The sequence below is a fragment of the Delphinus delphis genome, chromosome 4 (genome assembly GCF_949987515.2).
Source record: "Delphinus delphis chromosome 4, mDelDel1.2, whole genome shotgun sequence".
Lineage (NCBI taxonomy): Eukaryota > Metazoa > Chordata > Mammalia > Artiodactyla > Delphinidae > Delphinus > Delphinus delphis.
In genome coordinates, this window is record NC_082686.1 from 49,023,663 (window position 1) to 49,044,060 (window position 20,398).

At 40.9% G+C, this 20,398-nt stretch overlaps 1 protein-coding gene across 3 annotated transcripts in view; it reads left to right on the top strand.

Moving 5' to 3' along the window:
* The window catches only part of NXPE3 (neurexophilin and PC-esterase domain family member 3), a 53,512-nt gene extending 33,926 nt beyond the window's left edge, over window positions 1-19,586 (top strand). For 2 of the 3 annotated variants that reach the window (XM_060010587.1, XM_060010588.1), the window contains 2 exons: window positions 14,411-14,617; window positions 17,756-19,585. In XM_060010587.1, the coding sequence (XP_059866570.1) occupies window positions 14,411-14,617; window positions 17,756-18,306 (758 nt within the window). In that variant the 3' untranslated portion in view covers window positions 18,307-19,585. Of the gene's footprint in view, window positions 1-14,410; window positions 14,618-17,755 lie in introns of all 3 variants that reach the window. The other variant, XM_060010586.1, reaches the window with a different exon arrangement.
* The last annotated feature ends 812 nt before the right edge of the window (window positions 19,587-20,398 follow it).

A 20,398-nucleotide genomic window follows, 5' to 3' on the forward strand; every position in this document is an offset into this window, starting at 1 on the left:
GCTAACAATGTTAACCTTGATCACTTGGTTAAAGTGGTGTCTACCTCGGTTTTCCACTGTAAACTAATTAGTTTTCTTTCTTTCTTTCTTTCCTTTTTTTTTTTTTGGCTGTGCCTCTCGGCTTGTGGGATCTTAGTTCCCTGATGAGGGATCGAACCCAGGCCCTCAGCAGTGATAGCATGGAGTCCTAACCACTGGACTGCCAGGGAATTCCCTAAACTAATTATTTTTATCTTTGTATTTACTCAGTATTCTGGGGAGGTACTTTGAGACTGTGGTAGGCTGAATAATGGCCCCTAAATATATCCAGATCCTAATCCGTTGAATTTGTGAATGTTACCTTATATGGCAAAAGAAACTTTACAGATGTGATTAAGTTAAGAGTTTTGAGCTGTGGGGGAGATTATCTGGATTATCTGAGTGGGCACTAAATGCAATCACAAGTGTCCTTTTAGGAGGGAGGCAGAGGGAGATTTCATACAGAAGACAGAAAGCCATGTGAAGACGGAAGCAGAGAGAGATTTGAGGATGCCATGACATTGGCTTTAGAAATGGAGAAAGGGGCCATGAGCCAAAGAATATAGCTCTAGAAAAGGCAAGGGAACAAATTCTTCCCTAGATCCTCCAGAGACAGTGTGACTCTCCTAACACCTTGGTGTTGGCCCAGCGATACTGATTTTGGACTCCTGGCCTCAGAACTGTAAGAGAATAAAGTTGTGTTGTTTTAAGCCACTAAATTTGTGGTAATTTGTTACAGCAGCTACAGGAAACGAATACAGAGACTATGTAAACGTTCTGTTTCTGCTTAACCTTTCACCTACTAATTTTAGCATTCATCATTCGATCTTCCCTGCAGCAGTTATTTCTGTGGTGTTCTAATGGTGACTTGCTCTGTCTCTCATTTTTAAGACATTTATTAATTGAAATTTTTCTGTAAGAAAGAGTTGTCCCTTCTTCACCATTAATTTAATTTTATCAGCATAGACTCCTGACTATTTCATTCTTTGGATTATAATCCAATTCAGTTGTTCAAATTGTTCCACTTTTGGTAGTTGAGAACTTTTTTAGTTTGGCTTCTGTGCCCTTTTGACATGCTCTCATTCTTTTTTTTTTTTTTTTTCCATTCACGTATGTTTTAATTCAATGCAAATAACTTACATTTATCTATCACTTATAATTTTATTTTCAATGTGATAAGTAGGACAGGGATTGTTATTTCCATTTTATTTTATTTTATTTTTACATCTTTATTGGGGTATAATTGCTTTACAATGGTGTGTTAGTTTCTGCTTTATAACAAAGTGAATCAGTTATATATATACATATGTTCCCATATCTCTTCCCTCTTGCGTCTCCCTCCCTCCCACCCTCCCTATCCCACCCCTCCAGGTGGTCACAAAGCACCAAGCCGATATCCCTGTGCCATGCGGCTGCGTCCCACTAGCTATCTACCTTATGTTTGGTAGTGTATATATGTCCATGCCTCTCTCTCGCTTTGTCACAGCTCACCCTTCCCCCTCCCCATGACATGCTCTCATTCTTTTAATTAATTAACTTATTTTTTTTGAGCACTTCCTTACTTTATGGTACCACAGGATATTTCAGGTCCATCTTATATTTTCTTTGCCCAGGCCTTGGAAGTGTTCATAATATTTACACTTATATTATTTCACTTATGAATCCTATATTTTGAAGGTTTTATTTCCCCTATGACACTTCATAATTTATATATTAGTTAATTGATTTTTGTACAAGGTAAAACTCTTCTCAGGTGCATGTTTAGAGTCTGGTGGATTGCTTGAGGCTGCCAGTGCTACCCCCATGCACACATAATTCCAGTCAAAAGCAAAGAAACACAGCTTTCAATTAGACTAGACTATCTTATCAAGGGCAAGCATCTGGTTTCTGACAGGCTTTTCCAGTGTCAGAATTACTACTGAATTTTCATAAGCATCTGCACTGTGGTCCTCAGACCATTATAGACCATATAATGGTGTGGGACCTTGATGGCTTCTAACCTCATCAGCAACTAAACTAGAGCTCATATTTTTGGGGGAGTTTACTGAAAGTTTAGGATAGGACTAGATTTAATAGCAATAGGATAAATATCAACATCTTTATAGCTTTTTACTATTTTCTCTGTTTATTGAAATTTATCTCATATGCAATAGAGCACACAGTACGACGGAGTTTTACATGTGTACATATCTTTGTAGGGTGAATTCTAAGATGACTCCCAATGATCCATGCCCTTATATAAACCCGTCCCTTCAATTATATGACAAAGTTGACTTTAAAAAAAGATAGATTGGGCTTCCCTGGTGGCGCAGTGGTTGAGAGTCCGCCTGCCGATGCAGGGGACGCGGGTTCGTGCCCCGGTCCGGGAGGATCCCACATGCTGTGGAGCGGCTGGGCCCGTGAGCCATGGCCGCTGAGCCTGCGCGTCCGGAGTCTGAGCTCCTTAACGGGAGAGGCCACAACAGTGAGAGGCCCGCGTACCACAAAAAAAAAAAAAAAAAAAAGATTTTCGTGGGTGGATCTGACCTAACCAGATAAGTCCTTAACAGGGACCAGGTTCTTCCAGAAGAAAGAGATTGAAAGTGTGAAAAGGATTCCATGTGAGGGAGATACTTCATTGCTGGCTTTCAAGATGAAGGAGGCCATGGGGCAGGGAATGTAGGCAGCTTCTAGGAGCTGAAGGGCATTCCCTGGCTGACGACCAGCAAGGAAATGAGAAACTCAATCTTATAACCACAAGGAACTGAATTTGGCTAACAACTTGAACAAACTTGGAAGCAGATTTTTCTCCAGAGCCTTCAGAAAGGAACACAGCCCTGCTAACATCCTGATTTCCACCTGTGAGATCCTGAGCAGAGAACCTAGCCATGCCACGTGCAGATTCCTGACGTGTGCAGAACTGTGGGAAAATAAATGCCCCTTGTTTTTAAGCCGTTAAGTTTGTGGTGATTTGTTACACAGCAATAGAAAACTAATTAACTACCACCCAGATCAAGATATAGAATGTTTACAGTGTATAGAATATTTCCAGCGTTCCAGTATGGCCCCTTATTGTGACAACTGCACTTTCACACTATTACAGTATCGAATTTTCACAACAGCCCTTCAGAATAACTAGTAGTTTGTCCGTTTTACAGATAATGAAACCAAGGTCCAGGTCCAATTAACTTAGGAAATCAAAGGACTCACATCCTACACATAACATCCAGCAAACTGATATCATTTGGGGAAAGGAAGCCCACAGCCATTTCAATAATAAATGTAGGTCTCTGTAAATGGTCCCATCTCTGCTACCTCCTGTCTCTTCAACTCTGAGAAACGTTGGCAAGTCACTCTGACTTGCTTTCTTTACCTCTAAAAGATATTCGGACTAGCTATTCTCTGAGGTCCCTTTCAACATTCTCTGAATCTACAGGTATTTCTACCTCACATAGCATTTTTATCTTTCCTTTGTAAAATGCATAGTTTTAGGGGACTAAAATAGAATGGAAAAAAATCAATTTCCCAAGGTTTTGTGGGGGGAAACTCAAACCAGTATGGTGGCTGAGTAGCTAGGACCTCCTCACATTCCCAGCACTGGACGGGGCATGCCCAGAGCTTGGCACGCTATCCTTACTCCTTACCTCCCCGAGGTGGTGCCCGGGCACTCCTGTGCTCATGTTCCCTGGCCAGGGAATTGTTTGCCTCGATTTCTTCTCTGACTTGTCTTTCCTTCCCCTCATGAACCACGTTCTCCCTTTGGTCAGCCTTTCACTGTTCTTACTTCTAACTCCATGCCAGAAAATTAAGGGACCTGTGTTCACACCTCCAACCCTTAATTCACACAGTATCCCTCTCGTCCAGCTCTTTCTAGATCATTTAGGAAAATTTATCTCTGCCTTTTTCGCTCTCGTTTTGTCACATTTGTGGTCCAAATAGCCCTTATTATGGCTAATGAATGATATGGGATGATGCCCTTTGGAGGAAAATGTAAGCTGTCGGCTTTTAAAGAGAAGCCAGGACATTTTATTTTATTTAATTTAATTTATTTATTTATTTATTTATTAAGCCAGGACATTTTAGAGAAGCAGGGACCTTACTTGCAAATAATCAAAACTGTCCCTCCTGATTTTGCATAAAGATCTTTATATCTGCTCTTACAATCGCCTGCCTGTAAACTTCCTTCACCATCAATGTTCAAGACAACCATAAAATTGAGTAATAACTCATTTTTGTTTTTTAATTATTTTCATTCCACTTGTACAGTACATTAAGAATTATATTATTGATTTAAGGGGCTTTCATATCTCAGATATCTTATGTGAAAATGCATTCTGAGCTCCAAGCAACACTGACTTTTTAAACAACTTCAGACTGCTTGAAATCATATTAGTCAGGAAATGTTTTTGTCCCAGTTGACCATAAGAGGGCAATGTAGGTAAACACATTTCACTTTAAAAATATGTTCTGTTATCTAGTGCTGCATGTTTAAAGAATTAATGTCAGGTTCAGTAATTGATTTGCTTTGCTTGACTTAACTCTGATAGTAAATATAATTAACATTTGAATGGAAATGGTAGTTGTTTCCTGTATGATATACCCGTTTCTTTATGACCCTTATTTGACAGTAGACTCAGCTACTGAGTCTACAGACTTAACTGTGGTAAATATTGTGACTTCAAAATCACTTTTAATTCCCATTCCAGTAAATGTTTTCTTTATGCCCCAGGTGTCTGCTCAGGAGCTCTCTGGCCTGTGCAGCCTTGATGTGATGATACAGTGAGGAGCTCCGGGCAAGGTGTGGTGACATGGTAAAGCCACACTTGGTAGCATGTTGAGAAATTGCTTTTGAATAAGCCAAGCGAGTGTTTACCCTAACCCTCATTTTTCTTTGATAATCACATTGGCCAAAAGAGCATTTACAATTCTGTGTACTTTTCAATTTAGACCCTGAACCTGCAAAGCATTAGCAGATACCTAAGAAAAAAGATTAAGTATGCACTGTCAAATAGGGCATCTTCTTTGAAGGGAGTAAAACCAAAATAATTTTTTTCTTTTTTTTTCTTTTTTAACACCTTTATTGGATTATAATTGCTTTACAACGGTGTGTTTCTGCTTTATAACAAAGTGAATCAGCTAAACATATACATATATCCGCATATCTCCTCCCTCTTGCGTCTCCCTCCCACCCTCCCTATCCACCCCTCTAGGTGGTCACAAAGCACCGAGCTGATCTCCCTATTTCCCAATAGCTATCTGTTTTACATTTGGTAGTATATATAAGTCCATGCCACTCTCTCACTTTGTCTCAGCTTACTCTTCCCCCTCCCAGTGTCCGCAAGGCCATTCTCTGCGTCTGTGTCTTTATTCCTGTCCTGCCCCTACGTTCTTCAGAACCTTTTTTTTTTAGAATCCATACATATGTGTTATATATGCGGTATTTGTTTTTCTCTTTCTGACTTAATTCACTATGTATGACAGACTCTAGGTCCATCCACCTCACTACACATAACTCAATTTTGTTTCTTTATATGGCTGAGTAATACTCCATTGTATATATGTGCCACATCTTTTTTATCCATTCATCTGTCGAGGGACACTTAGGTTGCTTCCATGTCCTGGCTATTGTAAATAGAGCTGCAATGAACATTGTGGTACATGACTCTGTGAATTATGGTTTTCTCGGGGTATATGCCCAGTAGTGGGATTGCTGGGTCATATGGTAGTTCAATTTTTAGTTTTTTAAGGAACCTCCGTACTGTTCTCCATAGTGGCTGTATCAATTTACATTCCCACCAACAGTGCAAGAGGGTCCCCTTTTCTCCACACCCTCTCCAGCATTTATTGTTTGTAGATTTTTTGATGATGGCCATTCTCACTGGTGTGAGGTGATACCTCCTTGCAGTTTTGATTTGCATTTTTCTAATGATTAGTGATGTTGAGCATTCTTTCATGAGTTTGTTGGCAATCTGTATACCTTCTTTGGAAAAATGTCTATTTAGGTCTTCTACAAATTTTTGATTGGGTTTTTTGTTTTTCTAATATTGAGCTGCATGAGCTGTTTATATATTTTGGAGATTAATCCTTTGTCAGTTGTTTCATTTGCAAATATTTTCTCCCATTCAGAGGGCTGTCTTTTCGTCTTGTTTATAGTTTCCTTTGCTATGCAAAAGCTTTTAAGTTTCATTAGGTCCCACTTGTTTATTTTTGTTTTTATTTCCATTTCTCTAGGAGGTGGGTCAAAATGGATTTTGCTGTGATTTATGTCATAGAGTCTTCTGCCTATGTTTTCTTCTAAGAGTTTTATAGTGTCTGGCCTACATTTAGGTCTTTAATCCATTTTGAGTTTATTTTTGTGTATGGTGTTAGGGAGTGTTCTAGTTTCATTCTTTTACATATAGCTGTCCAGTTTTCCCAGCACCACTTATTGAAGAGGCTGTCTTTTCTCCTTTGTATATTTTTGCCTCATTTATCAAAGATAAGGTGACCATATGTGCATGGGTTTATTTCTGGGCTTTCTATCCTGTCCCATTGATCTATATTTCTGTTTTTGTGCCAGTACCATATTGTCTAGATTACTGTAGCTTTGTAGTATAGTCTGAAGTCCAGGAGCCTGATTCCTCCAGCTCCATTTTTCTTTGTCAAGAGAAAAGAATTTGGCTATTTGGGGTCTTTTGTGTTTCCATACAAATTGTGAAATCTGTTGTTCTAGTTCTGTGAAAAATGCCAATGGTAGTTTGATAGGGATTGCATTGAATCTGTAGATTGCTTTGGGTAGTAGAGTCATTTTCAAAATGTTGATTCTTCCAATCCAAGAACATGGTATATCTCTCCATATATTTGTATCATCTTTAATTTCTTTCCTTAGTGTCTTATAGTTTTCTGCATACAGGTCTTGTCTCCTTAGGTAGATTTATTCCTAAGTATTTTATTCTTTTTGTTGCAGTGGTAAATGGGAATGTTCCTTAATTTCTCTGTCAGATTTTTCATCCTTAGTATATAGGAATGCAAGAGATTTCTGTACATTAATTTTGTATCCTGCTGCTTTACCAAATTCATTGATTAGCTCTAGTCATTTTCTGGTAGCATCTTTAGGATTCTCTATGAATAGTATCATGTCATCTGCAAATAGGGACAGCTTTACTTCTTCTTTTCCGATTTGGATTCCTTTTATTTCTTTTTCTTCTCTGATTGATGTGGCTAAAACTTCCAAAACTATGTTGAATAACAGTGGTGCGAGTGGACAGCCTTGTCTTGTTCCTGATCTTAGAGGAAATGGTTTCAGCTTTTCACCATTGAGAACAACGTTAGCTGTGGGTTCGTCATATATAGCCTTTATTATGTTGAGGTAGGTTCTCTCTATGTCTACTTTCTGGAGGGTTTTTATCGTAAATGGGTGTTTTTTTTTTTTTTTTTTTTAAGATGTTGGGGGAAGGAGTTTAGTAATTTATTTATTTATTTTTTTGCTGTGTTGGGTCTTCGTTTCTGTGCGAGGGCTTTCTCTAATTGTGGCAAGTGGGGGCCACTCTTCATCGTGGTGCGCGGGCCTCTCACTGTCACGGCCTCTCTTGTGGAGCACAGGCTCCAGACGCGCAGGCTCAGTAGTTGTGACACACGGGCCTAGTTGCTCCGCGGCATGTGGGATCCTCCCAGAACAGGGCTTGAACCCGTGTCCCCTGCATTATCAGGCAGATTCTCAACCACTGCGCCACCAGGGAAGCCCATGGGTGTTGAATTTTGTCCAAAGCTTTTTCTGCATCTGTTGAGATGATCATGTGGTTTTTCTCCTTCAATTTGTTAATATGGTTTATTTCATTGATTGATTGATTGATTGATTTTGGCTGCGTTGGATTTTCATTGCTGGGCATGGGCTTTCTCTAGTTGTGGTGAGCGGGGGCTACTCTTTGTTGTGGTGCACAGGCTTCTCATTGCAGCATTGGCTTCTCTTGTTGCAGAGCATGGGCTCTAGGTGTGTGGGCTTCAGTAGTTGTGGCACGCAGGCTCAGTAGTTGTGGCTCGCGGGCTCTAGAGTGCAGGCTCAGCAGTTGTGATGCACGGGCTTAGTTGCACCGCGGCATGTGGGATCTTCCTGGACCAGAGCTCAAACCTGTGTCCCCTGCATTGGCAGGCAGATTCTTAACCACTGCACCACCAGGAAAGTCCCTATCACATTGACTGATTTGCATATATTGAAGAATCCTTGCATTCCTGGGATAAATCCCACTTAGTCATGGTGTGTGATCCTTTTAATATGCTGTTGGGTTCCGTTTGCTAGTATTTTGTTGAGGAGTTTTGCATCTATGTTCATCAGTGATATTGGCCTGTAGTTTTCTTACTTTGTGACATCTTTGTTTGGTTTTGATATCAGGGTGATGGTGGCCTCATAGAATGAGTTTGGGAGTGTTCCTCCCTCTGCTATATTTTGGAAGAGTTTGAGAAGGACAGGTGTTAGCTCTTCTCTAAATATTTGATAGAATTCGCCTGTGTAGCCATCTCATCATGGGCTTTTGTTTGTTGGAAGATTTTAATCACAATCTCAATTTCAGTGCTTGTGATTGGTCTGTTTATATTTTCTATTTCTTCCTGGTTCAGTCTCAGAAGGTTGTGCTTTTTTAAGAATTTGTCCATTTCTTCCAGGTTATCCATTTTATTGGCATATAGTTGCTTGTAGTTATCTCTCATGATCCTTTGTATTTCTGCAGTGTCAGTTGTTACTTCTCCTTTTTCAATCCTAATTCTGTTGCTTTGAGTCTTCTCCCTTTTTTTCTTGATGAGTCTGGCTAATGGTTTATCAATTTTGTTTATCTTCTCAAAGAACCAGCTTTTACTTTTACTGATCTTTGCTATTCTTTCCTTCATATCTTTTTCATTTTTTTCTGATCTGACCTTTATGATTTCTTTCCTTCTGCTAACTTGGGTTTTTTTGTTGTTGTTGTTGTTCTGCTTTCTCTAATTGCTTTACGTGTAAAGTTAGGTTGTTTACTTGAGATGTTTCTTGTTTCTTGAGGTAGGATTGTATTGCTATAAACTTCCCTCTTAGAACTGGTTTTGCTGCATCCCATAGGTTTTGGGTCGTCATGTTTTGTCATTTGTTTCTAGGTATTTTTTGATTTCCTCTTTCATTTCTTCAGTGATCTCTTGGTTATTAAGTTGTGTACTGTTTAGGCTCCATGTGTTTGTACTTTTTACAGATTTTTTCCTGTAATTGATATGTAGTGTGATATTGTTGTGGTCAGAAAAGATACTTGGTACAATTTCAATTTTCTTAAATTTACCAAGGCTTGATTTGTGAGCCAGGATAGGATATGTCCTGGAGAATGTTCCATTAGCACTTGAAAAGAAAGTGTATTCTGTTGTTTTTGGATGGAATGTCCTCAAAATATCAATTAAGTCCATCTTGTTTAATGTATCATTTAAAGCTTGTGTTTCCTTATTTATTTTCATTTTGGATAATCTGTCCATTGGTGAAAGTGGAGTGTTAAAGCCCCCTAGTATGATTCTGTTACTGTCGCTTTCCCCTTTTATGGCTGTTAGCATTTGCCTTATGTATTGAGGTGCTCCTATGTTGGGTGCATAAATATTTACAATTGTTATATCTTCTTCTTGCATTGATCCCTTGATCATTATGTAGTGTCCTTCTTTGTCTCTTGTAATAGTCTTTATTTTAAAGTCTCTTTTGTCTGATATGAGAATTGCTACTCCAACTTTCTTTTTATTTCCATTTACATGGAATATCTTTTTCCAACCCCTCACTTTCATTCTGTATGTGTCCCTAGGTCTGAAGTGAGTCTCTTGTAGATAGTGTATATATGGGTCTTGTTTCTGTATCCATTCAGCCACTTCTATGTGTTTTGCTTGGAATATTTAATCCATTTACATTTAAGGTAATTATCGATATCTATATTCCTATTACCATTGTCTTAATTGTTTTGGGTTTGTTATTGAAGGTCTTTTCCTTCTCTTGTGTTTCCTGCCTAGAGAAGTTCCTTTAGCATTTGTTGTAAAGCTGGTTTGGCGGTGCTGAATTTTCTTAGCTTTTGCTTGTTTGTAAAGGTTTTAATTTCTCTGTCGAATCTGAATGAGATCCTTGCTGGGTAGAGTAATCTTGGTTGTAGGTTTTTCCCTTACATCACTTTAAGTATGTCCTGCCACTCCCTTCTGCCTTGTAGAGTTTCAGCTGAAAGATCAGCTGTTAACCTTATGGGGATTCCCTTGTATGTTATTTGTTGTTTTTCCCTTGCTGCTTTTAATATTTTTTCTTTGTATTTAATTTTTGATAGTTTGATTAATATGTATCTTGGCATGTTTCTCCTTGGATTTATCCTGTATGGGACTCTCTATGCTTCCTGGAGTTGATCAACTATTTCCTTTCCCATATTAGGGAAGTTTTTAACTATAATCTCTTCAAATATTTTCTCAGTCCCTTTCTTTTTCTCTTCTTCTTCTGGGACCCCTATATTTCGAATGTTGGTGCGTTTACTGTTGTCCCAGAGGTCTCTAAGACTGTCCTCAATTCTTTTCATTGTTTTTTCTTTATTCTGCTCTGCAGTAGTTATTTACACTATTTTATCTTCCAGGTCACTTATGTGTTCTCCTGTGTCAGTTATTCTGCTGTTGATTCCTTCTAGAGATTTTTAATTTCATTTATTGTGTTGTTCATCATTGTTTTTTTGCTCTTTAGTTCTTCTAGGTCCTTGTTAAACCTTTCTTGAATTTTCTCCATTCTATTTTCAAGACTTTGGATCATCTTTACTATCATTACTCTCAATTCTTTTTCAGGTAGACTGACTATTTCCTCTTTGTTTGTTTGGTCTGATGTGTTTTTAGCTTGCTCCTTCATCTGCTGTGTGTTTGTCTGTCTTCTCATTTTGCCTAACTTACTCTGTTTGGGGTCTCTTTTTCACAGGCTGTAAGTTCGTAGTTCCCATTGTTTTTGGTGTTGGCCCGCCGTGGGTAAGATTGGTTCAGTACATTGTGTAGGATTCCTGGTGGAGGGGACTAGTGCCTGTGTTCTGGTGGTTGAAGCTGGATCTTGTCTTTCTCATGGGCAGGACTGTGTCCGGTGGTGTGTTTTGGGGTGTCTGTGACCTTGTTATGATTTTAGGCAGCCTCTCTGCTAATGGGTGGGGTTGTGTTCCTGTCTTGCTAGTTGTTTGGCATAGGGTGTCCAGCACTGTAGCTTGCTGGTCGTTGAGTGGAGCTGGGTCTTAGCGTTGAGATGGAGATCTCTGGGAGACCTCTCAGTGACTGATGATATTACGTGGGGCTGGGTGGTCTCTGGTGGACCAATGTCGTGAACTTGGCTCTCCCACCTCAGAGGCTCAGGCCTGACACCCAGCCGGAGCACTGAGAACTTGTGAGCTACACGGCTCAGAAGAAAAGGGAGAAAGAAAGAAAGAAAGAGAGAGAGAGAGGGAAAGGAAGGATGGATGGAAGAAAAAAGGAAGGAAGGAAGGAAGGAAGGAAGGAGGGAAGAATTAAAATAAAAAATTAAAAAGTAATTATTAAAAATAAAAAAATTAAAAAGTAATAAAAAAAACGAAAGAAAGAAGGGAGCAACCAAACCAAAAAACAAATCCACCAATGATGATAAGTGCTAAAAATTATACTAAAAAAAAAAACAACAGAAAAATGGACAGAACTCTAGGACAAATGGTAAAAGCAAAGCTATACAGGCAGAATCACACAAAGAAGCATACATACACACTCACAAAAAGAGAAAAAGGAAAAAAATATATATCTATATATTAAAAAAAAAAGAGGAAGAGAGCAATCAAATCAATCAATAAATCTACCAATAATAATAATCTCTAAATACTAAACTAAGATAAACATAAAGCCAGAAACAAATTAGATGCAGAAAGCAAACCCCTAGTCTACAGTTGCTCCCGGAGTCCACCACCTCAATTTTGGGATGATTTGTTGTCTGTTCAGGTATTCCAGAGATGCAGGGTACATCACGTTGATTGTGGAGATTTAATCCGCTGCTTCTGAGGCTGCTGGGAGAGATTTCCGTTTCTCTTCTTTGTACACACAGCTCCTGGGTCCAGCTTTGGATTTGGCTCCACCTGTGCATGTACGTCACCTGAGGGCGTCTGTTCTTCGTTCAGACAGGACAGAGTTAAAGGAGCAGCTGATTAGGGGGCTCTGGCTCACTCAGGCCGGGGGGAGGGAGGGGTACAGAATGCGGGGTGAACCTGCAGCGGCAGAGGCTGGCGTGACATTGCACCAGCCTGAGGTGTGCCGTGCGTTCTCCCGGGGGAGTTGTCCCTGGATCACGGGACCCTGGCAGTGATGGGCTGCACAGGCTCCCCAGAGGGGAGGTGTGGATAGTGACCTGTGCTCGCACACAGGCTTCTTGGTGGCGGCAGCAGCAGCCTTAGCGTCTCATGCCCGTCTCTGGGGTCCGCGCTGAGAGCCGTGGCTCACGGCCATCTCTGGAGCTCGTTTAGGTGGTGCTCTGAATCCCCTCTCCTCGCGCACCCCAAACAATGGTCTCTTGCCCCTTAGGCAGTTCTAGACTTTTTCCTGGACTCCCTCCCAGCTAGCTGGGGTGCAGTAGGTCCCTTCAGGCTGTCTTCACGCAGCCAACCCCAGCTCTCTCCCTGGGATCCGACCTCCGAAGCCCGAGCCTCAGCTCCCAGCCCCCGCCCGGCGCAGCGGGGGAGCAGACAAGCCTCTTGGGCTGGTGAGTGCCGGTTGGCACCGATCCTCTGTGCGGGAATCTCTCCGCTTTGCCTTCCGCACCCCTGTTGCTGCGCTCTCCTCCGCGGTTCTGTAGCTCCCCCCTCCGCCTCCCGCAGTCTCCGCCCGCGAAGGGCCTTCCTAGTGTGTGGAAACCTTGCCTCCTTCACAGCTCCCTCCCACTGGTGCAGGTCCCGTCCCTGTTCTTTTGCCTCTGTTTTTTATTTTTTCTTTTGCCCTACCCAGGTATGTGGGGAGTTTCTTGCCTTTTGGGAAGTCTGAGGTCTTCTGCCAGCGTTCAGTAGGTGTTCTGTAGGAGTGGTTCCACACGTAGATGTATTTCTGATGTATTTGTGGGGAGGAAGGTGATCTCCACGTCTTACTCCTCCGCCATCTTGAAGGTCTCTCCAAAATAATTTTTAGTATAGAGATAATATCAAGAAGTCAAAGAAGCTGAAAATAGTCACAAATAGGAGACTCACTTAAATTTAAATTTCTGAGTCATATTTAAATTTAAATTTCTGAGCATTTGGATTTTAAATTGTGATTTAACAGGTGAGACTCTAAAATTACTGGAATATGATCAAGATTTCAACTTTGGGCTGTGTAGGGAGTGATATAAAATGATTGGTGGTTATTTGAAGATTGCAGGTTTGAATAATAAATGTTAGAAATGAATAAATGTACTCTTTCAGGAAAAAAGCCAAAAAGAAAGATATCTATTAACATCTCTTTTTGAGAGACGATGTAACGCAGTGGTTAAGAGCATGGGCTTGGGGGCTCACCGGCTTGGATTAGATCCTGGCTTTGCTACATTACTATCTCTGGATCAAGTTGCTTAAATGTTTTGAAAGGTAGGGATAATAGGACTACCTTAAAGGGTTATTGTGAACATCCCATGAGATAATAAATTTAATTGCTCAGAACGGTGTCTGGTGCAGAGTAAACCTGCAAGAAATATTAGGCATCCCTGTTGAAGCACGTAAAGTGTGCCATTTTTGCAGTGGCATTTTCTGAGGGAGGTGTTAGGGCAGAAAGGTGTTGAGTTTCTCTGAAAGGTATCCCGGCACTTGTGTTATCATGTGTAGCTAGGCTACAACCATGAGTACACACTGCTGATACAATTTGAATATTGTTCATTGTGCATAAAGACTTCTGAACCTTTTGTGTTGTGGGCAGTAAATGGTTTGTTTTCTGTATTCAGTGGTGGTTTTCCGAGTTAATATTTGATTGTAGGACCCATGGATTGAAACTTTTCTTTTTAATGGGCTGAGAAACAGTGTGGACTAATATTATTATGCATATGTAAAATATGAATTTAAATTTTTACTTGCCTCACAGGCATTTGGATGAGAAGTTCTTCTCCTGTTCTGGGATAATGCTGGACAATGCTTACATCTACACATTTCCTTAGTTTTGGCCTGCCTTTATTTTTGGCTTTGAGAAAAACATGCGTAATCTGAGGGAATGATCAACGTCCCCTTTCCCCTTTGAGCGTGTCCACAAACACCCTCACACCCACTTCAGATCTTCCTATTTTTGTGCAAAGGAGAACTTTTTGTAGGAGGGGGGAAGTCTGGGATTTCTTTGAGAAGTGATGGCAGGAAATGTTATCCGTAGCCAGCAAGCTAACAAACATAGGGGCATAATTGTGTTTCTTGGAACATTTTTTAGGTATGGTTTGTTGGAGGAGAATTTCAGAATATCTTTTTTTTTTTTTTTTTTCCAGAAACCAACAACCTAGAACTATCTCAAGGCTTAGGAACTTTTCCTTCTGGCTATTATTACAAAAATCAGTGGAGGCCCAGAAAGTTTAAGATGCGCCAGTTTAATGACCCTGACAACATTACAGAATGCTTACAGAGAAAAGTGGTGTATTTATTTGGTGACTCGACAATCAGGCAATGGTTTGAATACCTCACTACATTTGTTCCAGGTTGGTACTTTGCTTTTTGTTTCATAACTCTTTCCCACACATACAAAATTCAGCTTTGAAATAAGCAGACCCAGTCCGGTGCCTGAAGAAAGGCATCAGGTGAGGAAGCAGTTATTTCTCTGTAGGACTGAAGAGGTGTCCTAACCTTGGAGAGATGAGTGATAGTTTCTGATCAATGGTGGGGCTGTGACGCATCGATGAAAGCACTGGCTGCTTGTTGAAGTTCATACCACTCATGAGCTGTGTGACCCTGGACGAGTCTTCTACTTCTCAGGGCTTCACTTCTCCAAGTGTGAGCTGAGGCAGCAGGACACTATCACCTCACAGGTGTCTTTCACTTCTAGCATTCTGGGCTGTGAGATAGAAGTGAACATTTCCAGTTGTTTCTCTTCTAGTTCTGTTTGGTCCAACTCCAAGTCTATCATAGATTTAAGTGGAAGGAGGCAGCGAAACTGTCGTGCATTTTAATGCATTCATGCGGCAGAGCCATGCCTGCTCACCCCTTGGGCCATCCATTGGTGTGACTCTGAGGTGGAGCTGCCTCCCAGCAAGGGAGATTCTGGTCAGTCCCAGTCTTCTTAGCTTCTTGGTCTCCCTGCTGGGCTCTGGGGAAGCTCTCCAGACTTGGAATAAAACCCCACTCATGGGAGGGCCATCCCTTATTCACAGTGGGCCTTTTCCTCTTCCTGGAAGTGGTGTGGATGGAGTGAGGAGGGATGGATTTGGGGCAGCAGGACTAAAGGCCCCACTTAGAGTTTAGAGAGCTGATGAATAGTTCTGTGGGAACTGGGTTTTTTTGTTTGTTTGTGTGTTTTAAATTTTTTTTTTAAACTTTTGATTTTTGGAGTATAGCCGATTAACAATGTTGTGATAGTTTCAGGTGTACCGCAAAGCGACTCTGCCATACATATACATGTATCCATTCTCCCCCAAACTCCCTTCCCATCCGGGCTGCCACATAACATTGAGCAGAGGGAACTGTTTCTGATGGCTGTTTATGGACAGGGCTTTTCATAAAGCAACTTCCCACAGTTGGGAGTGGTTGTGTGTGATGTTTTTCTTTTTTCTCTTTTATTTGTTACATCAACTTAGTTTCAAATTTAATTTTTAGAAGGAAGGAAAGGAGGAAGTAGATATGACCCCCCAAAATAGAAAGTTAATTCCGGTTTTGATTTGCTTGCTTTTTTTTATTGAAACAGACATAGCAGAATTCTAGTTGATGAAGCGTAAGTTCAAAAGCAGGAGAAGGGAAATCATTTGTATGACATGATGCTAGGCATAGTTCGGTGTTGACCAGGCAGGGCCCTCCAGGAGCCTGCAGTTGCTTGATTCTTTTCTTTTTTTTAATAGATTTATTTTATTTATTTTTTTTGGGTGCGTTGGGTCTTCCGTTGCTGCATGTGGGCTTCCTCTAGTTGCAGTGAGTGGGGACTACTCTTTGTTGCGGTGCGAGGGCTTCTCATTGTGGTGGCTTCTCTTGTTGCAGAGCACAGGCTCTAGGCACATGGGCTTCAGTAGTTGTGGCACACGGGCTTCGGTAGTTGTGCTCGTGGGCTCTAGAGTGCAGGCTCAGTAGTTGTGGCGCACAGGCTTAGTTGCTCTGCGGCATGTGGGATCTTCCCGGACCAGGGCTCGAACCCGTGTCCCCTGCATCGGCAGGCGGATTCTTAACCACTCTGCCGCCAGGGAAGCCCCAGTTGCTTGATTCTTAAGTTCTAATGACGTAGCTTGGTATTTCCTTTCATAGCAATGATCACATTGTGTGTCTTGAGCATTTTCCACCCTACCCTTTGCAGACAGATCTTTACCCGATAAAGCCTTGTGTTGGGCTTGATCTTAATCAAAAGAAAGAATGGTTAATTGAGCTTCTATTCAATTTAAGGGGGGCCACATGCTAAGTAGTAATGAATTAGGTATGAGAATTTAGAAGAGGAGCCTGGGAACTCATGGAGAAAAAAGTGAAACCTTGACTTTAACCCTTAAGAGTAAATAATATGGGACAATTATAGTTTGATGGTACTTCTTCAGAATTGACTATAAACTCCTTGAGGGCAAGGACTGTGACTTACCCATCTGAGCATTGCTGGCTTTTTTTTTTAAAGCTGGGAAACGATTCTAATTTATTTTATTATTTTTTTATTCTATTTTTTTTTCTTTTTGGCCGTGCCATGAGGAATCTTAATTCCCTGACCAGGGATTGAACCCATGCCCCCTGCAGTGGAAGTGTGGAGTCTTAACCACTGGACCACCAGCAAAGTCCTGCATTGCTGGCTTATAGCACAATAGTGCTGGCACGGAAGAGGTGCTTAGGAAATGTGAATTCAGTTTGGCTGCCAAGGGTTATTTAATCTGGTCTGTGTAAGGCACTTATAGGAATATTTAGGGATATGACACAGACCCTCTTTCCTCATGGGGTGAATGTTCAGTGATGAATTGTACAGCCTTTTTGAGGAGTAATAAGGGAGAATAATCATTGATTCCTGGGATCTTCAGAGGAGCAGGACTTGGAAACACAACCTAGATAAAGTAGAGGGAGAGAAGGGAATTCTAACTTGTGCTGCTGTGTTTGTTACGACAGAGAGAGAGAAGTTTTCTAAGACATAAACAGGGTTTTCCATCCATAGGGTGAAATTGAAAGTCAAAAGAAGCGTGGTTGCTTCTTTCTTTTGCTTATTTCAAAAAGAGGTATTTGGTTACTATTATGTGTTTGTAAAAAAGCAGAAGTTATATAGTTCTTGACCTGGAAGAAATAATTTTGATCTGTTAGAACAGTAATGTGTAAATGCCAAATCGATGTTTAGATATTTAACAGTCAGTGCAAACAGGAAGATTTCTTGGCCTAATAATTAGAGGTAAACAGGTTATTTTGCTTCTCAGGTCTAGAATCAATTGCTGATGGTATTACTTGTAATTTCATGCTTATGGAGTGATTTAAGTAATAAATATGTTAAAATATAAAGGTCCATTGAAGCCAAGGGGGCCAAAGTGACGTGCAATAGGTGTTTCCTTTACATTTGTATTGTACCTTTTTGTTATTTTATTTTAAAAAATTGTTCTTTGAAGCCACTAACTAAAGAATAATCAAAATATATCGCTTGGTTTAAACATTCTTATGAATCTGAGTTTCCCTTGTTTCAGATTTAGTGGAGTTTAACTTGGGTAGCCCGAAGAATGTGGGTCCCTTCCTTGCGGTGGACCAGAAGCACAACATCCTGCTCAAATACCGCTGCCACGGTCCACCGATCCGCTTCACGACCGTCTTTAGCAATGACCTCCGTTATGTGGCGAATGAGCTGAATGGCATCGTGGGAGGGAAGAACACAGTCGTTGCCATAGCTGTGTGGTCTCATTTCAGCACCTTCCCCTTGGAAGTGTATATCCGGCGGCTCAGGAACATCCGTCGAGCCGTGGTCCAGCTCTTGGATCGAAGCCCTAAGACTGTGGTAGTCATCCGGACAGCCAACGCCCAAGAGCTGGGACCTGAAGTGAGCCTTTTCAACAGCGACTGGTATAACTTTCAGCTGGACACCATCCTTCGGAAGATGTTCTCAGGAGTTGGGGTATATCTTGTTGATGCCTGGGAGATGACCCTGGCCCATTATCTGCCCCACAAGCTACATCCAGATGAAGTTATTGTGAAGAACCAGCTGGACATGTTCTTGTCCTTTGTGTGCCCCTTGGAGAGCTAGTCTGCCCTGCAGGAGACTGGAGAAATCACATTCAGTGACCTTCTCTATCACCTGCACTACGGAAAGTTTATGGGTGGCCCTATGGAGAGATGGCTGCCATTGATATGTATTTAAAATTTTAAAAAAAGAGATGGACTTTATATAATGACTTGTAAGGAGCTTAGAAAATGCAGATTACATTTATACCTACCTATAGGATTTTTTCCCATCTTGACTTATCTATGGGGGAACGATTATTAACAGCATTTACACACTATATTGCCCTCGTAACCAAAGATACTAATGAGTGTGTTTGAACTAGCTTCTCCTGGGAGGGGAGGGGATACTGTGCTAAAAAGTGTGAAAAATGTTGTGACCTAAGTGGAAGGGGCAAGTTTGGTTGGCAGTGGAGTGTTTGTATCTTGTCTGGTAAAGGAAATTGAGCACATCTACATGAATAGCATAATTGGTACATCTTCAGCGGGAAGTGAATTAACCCCAAGGCTTTTAGTCAGTGGCTCCCGTAACACACTGAAGACTGCTGTGTCTTAGAAGTTTATCTTGATGATCCAGTTTTTTCTGGATTACTTGAAAAGGCCAGTGTCCTTGGTCAGAACTTTCTAATGAGAATATTTACAGTGTCTGGCTTTTATCTAGAAAAGAAGCAAAAGGGAAATATGAAAGCAGTATATATAAAATCTGTGCATTGAATTGATATTTGCATTGGGTAATTGCTACTTATCTGATTCAGCTAAATTTTACAGGATGAATACTTATTCTAAAATAACCACTTTTGGAGCTGGAAGGGGAAAATCTATAAAGGAAAATTTATTTTTGTGTTCTGAAGTTTGAGGGTTTTAAGAATTGACTTTTATGTAAAGATTGGTATTGTTTGTTATAAAGTTGTAGAAATTATTTCCATCAATTTTGAGTATTTCTTTTTTGGTTGTTATTTTGAATTGCATACCCAAATTAGAAATTAAAATCTAATTAAAAATTAAATTTAGATATTGAAATCTGTGATGGGTTGATTTGGGCATAAGGTACACACATTCTGTCATGCTTGGAAGTAAAAGGTGCTGTTCCTATTGGCTCTCTTAAAATAATTGAATTATCAATTTTACTTGACTGTCTTTACCTTATTAATTTTAAATAAGTTTAAATTAATTTGTGCCATTTTAGTAAGTACTCTTTTCTTTTTGAGCTACAATATAGTTTTGTTTATCCCTAAGTGAACATGTGAAGAAACTGGGGAGGCTTTAGAGATGAAGACAGATGCCTAAAGCATGAAAAAATACACCCTTAGAAGAATGGGTCAAAGAATCTGGGTTTTGGGCTTCTCTGGTGGCGCAGTGGTTGGGAGTCTGCCTGCCGATGCAGGGGACGCGGGTTCGTGCCCCAGTCCAGGAAGATCCCACATGCCGCAGAGCGGCTGGGCCCGTGAGCCGTGGCCGCTGAGCCTGCGCATCCGGAGCCTGTGCTCCGCAGCGGGAGAGGCCACAACAGCGAGAGGCCCGCGTACCGCAAAAAAAAAAAAAAAAAAAAAAAAAAAGAATCTGCGTTTTTAACTTAAAACAGAGAGTTTAAGATCTTTCTTTCCTAGCCTTGAGGGCCACCTTCAAGTTTATAAAATAAATAAATATGATTTTAAATTATTTTCTGAGTCTGAAGTGGAGCAGGTAGTTAAATATATTAAGATGGCTTAATTTTAATGGCCTTTAACCTTTAGAATGTCTAAGGATCACTCTGAATATTTTTTTTTAAGTTTTTTTTTAAATTAGTTTTTTTTGGCTGCGTAGGGCCTTCATTGCTGCGTGCGAGTTTTCTCTCGTTGCGGTGAGTGGTGGCTACTCTTTGTTGCAGTGCACGGGCTTCTCACTGTGGTGGCTTCTCTTGTTGCTCAGTGTAGGCTCTGGGCGTGTGGGCTTCATTAGTTGTGGCACATAGGCTCAGTAGTTGTGGCTTGCGGGCTCTAGAGCGCAGGCTCTGTAGTTGTGGCGCATGGGCTTAGTTGCTCTGTGACACATGGGATCTTTCTGGACCAGGGCTCGAACCCGTGTCCCCTGCACTGACAGGCGGATTCTTAACCACTGCGTCACTAGGGAAGTCCCTC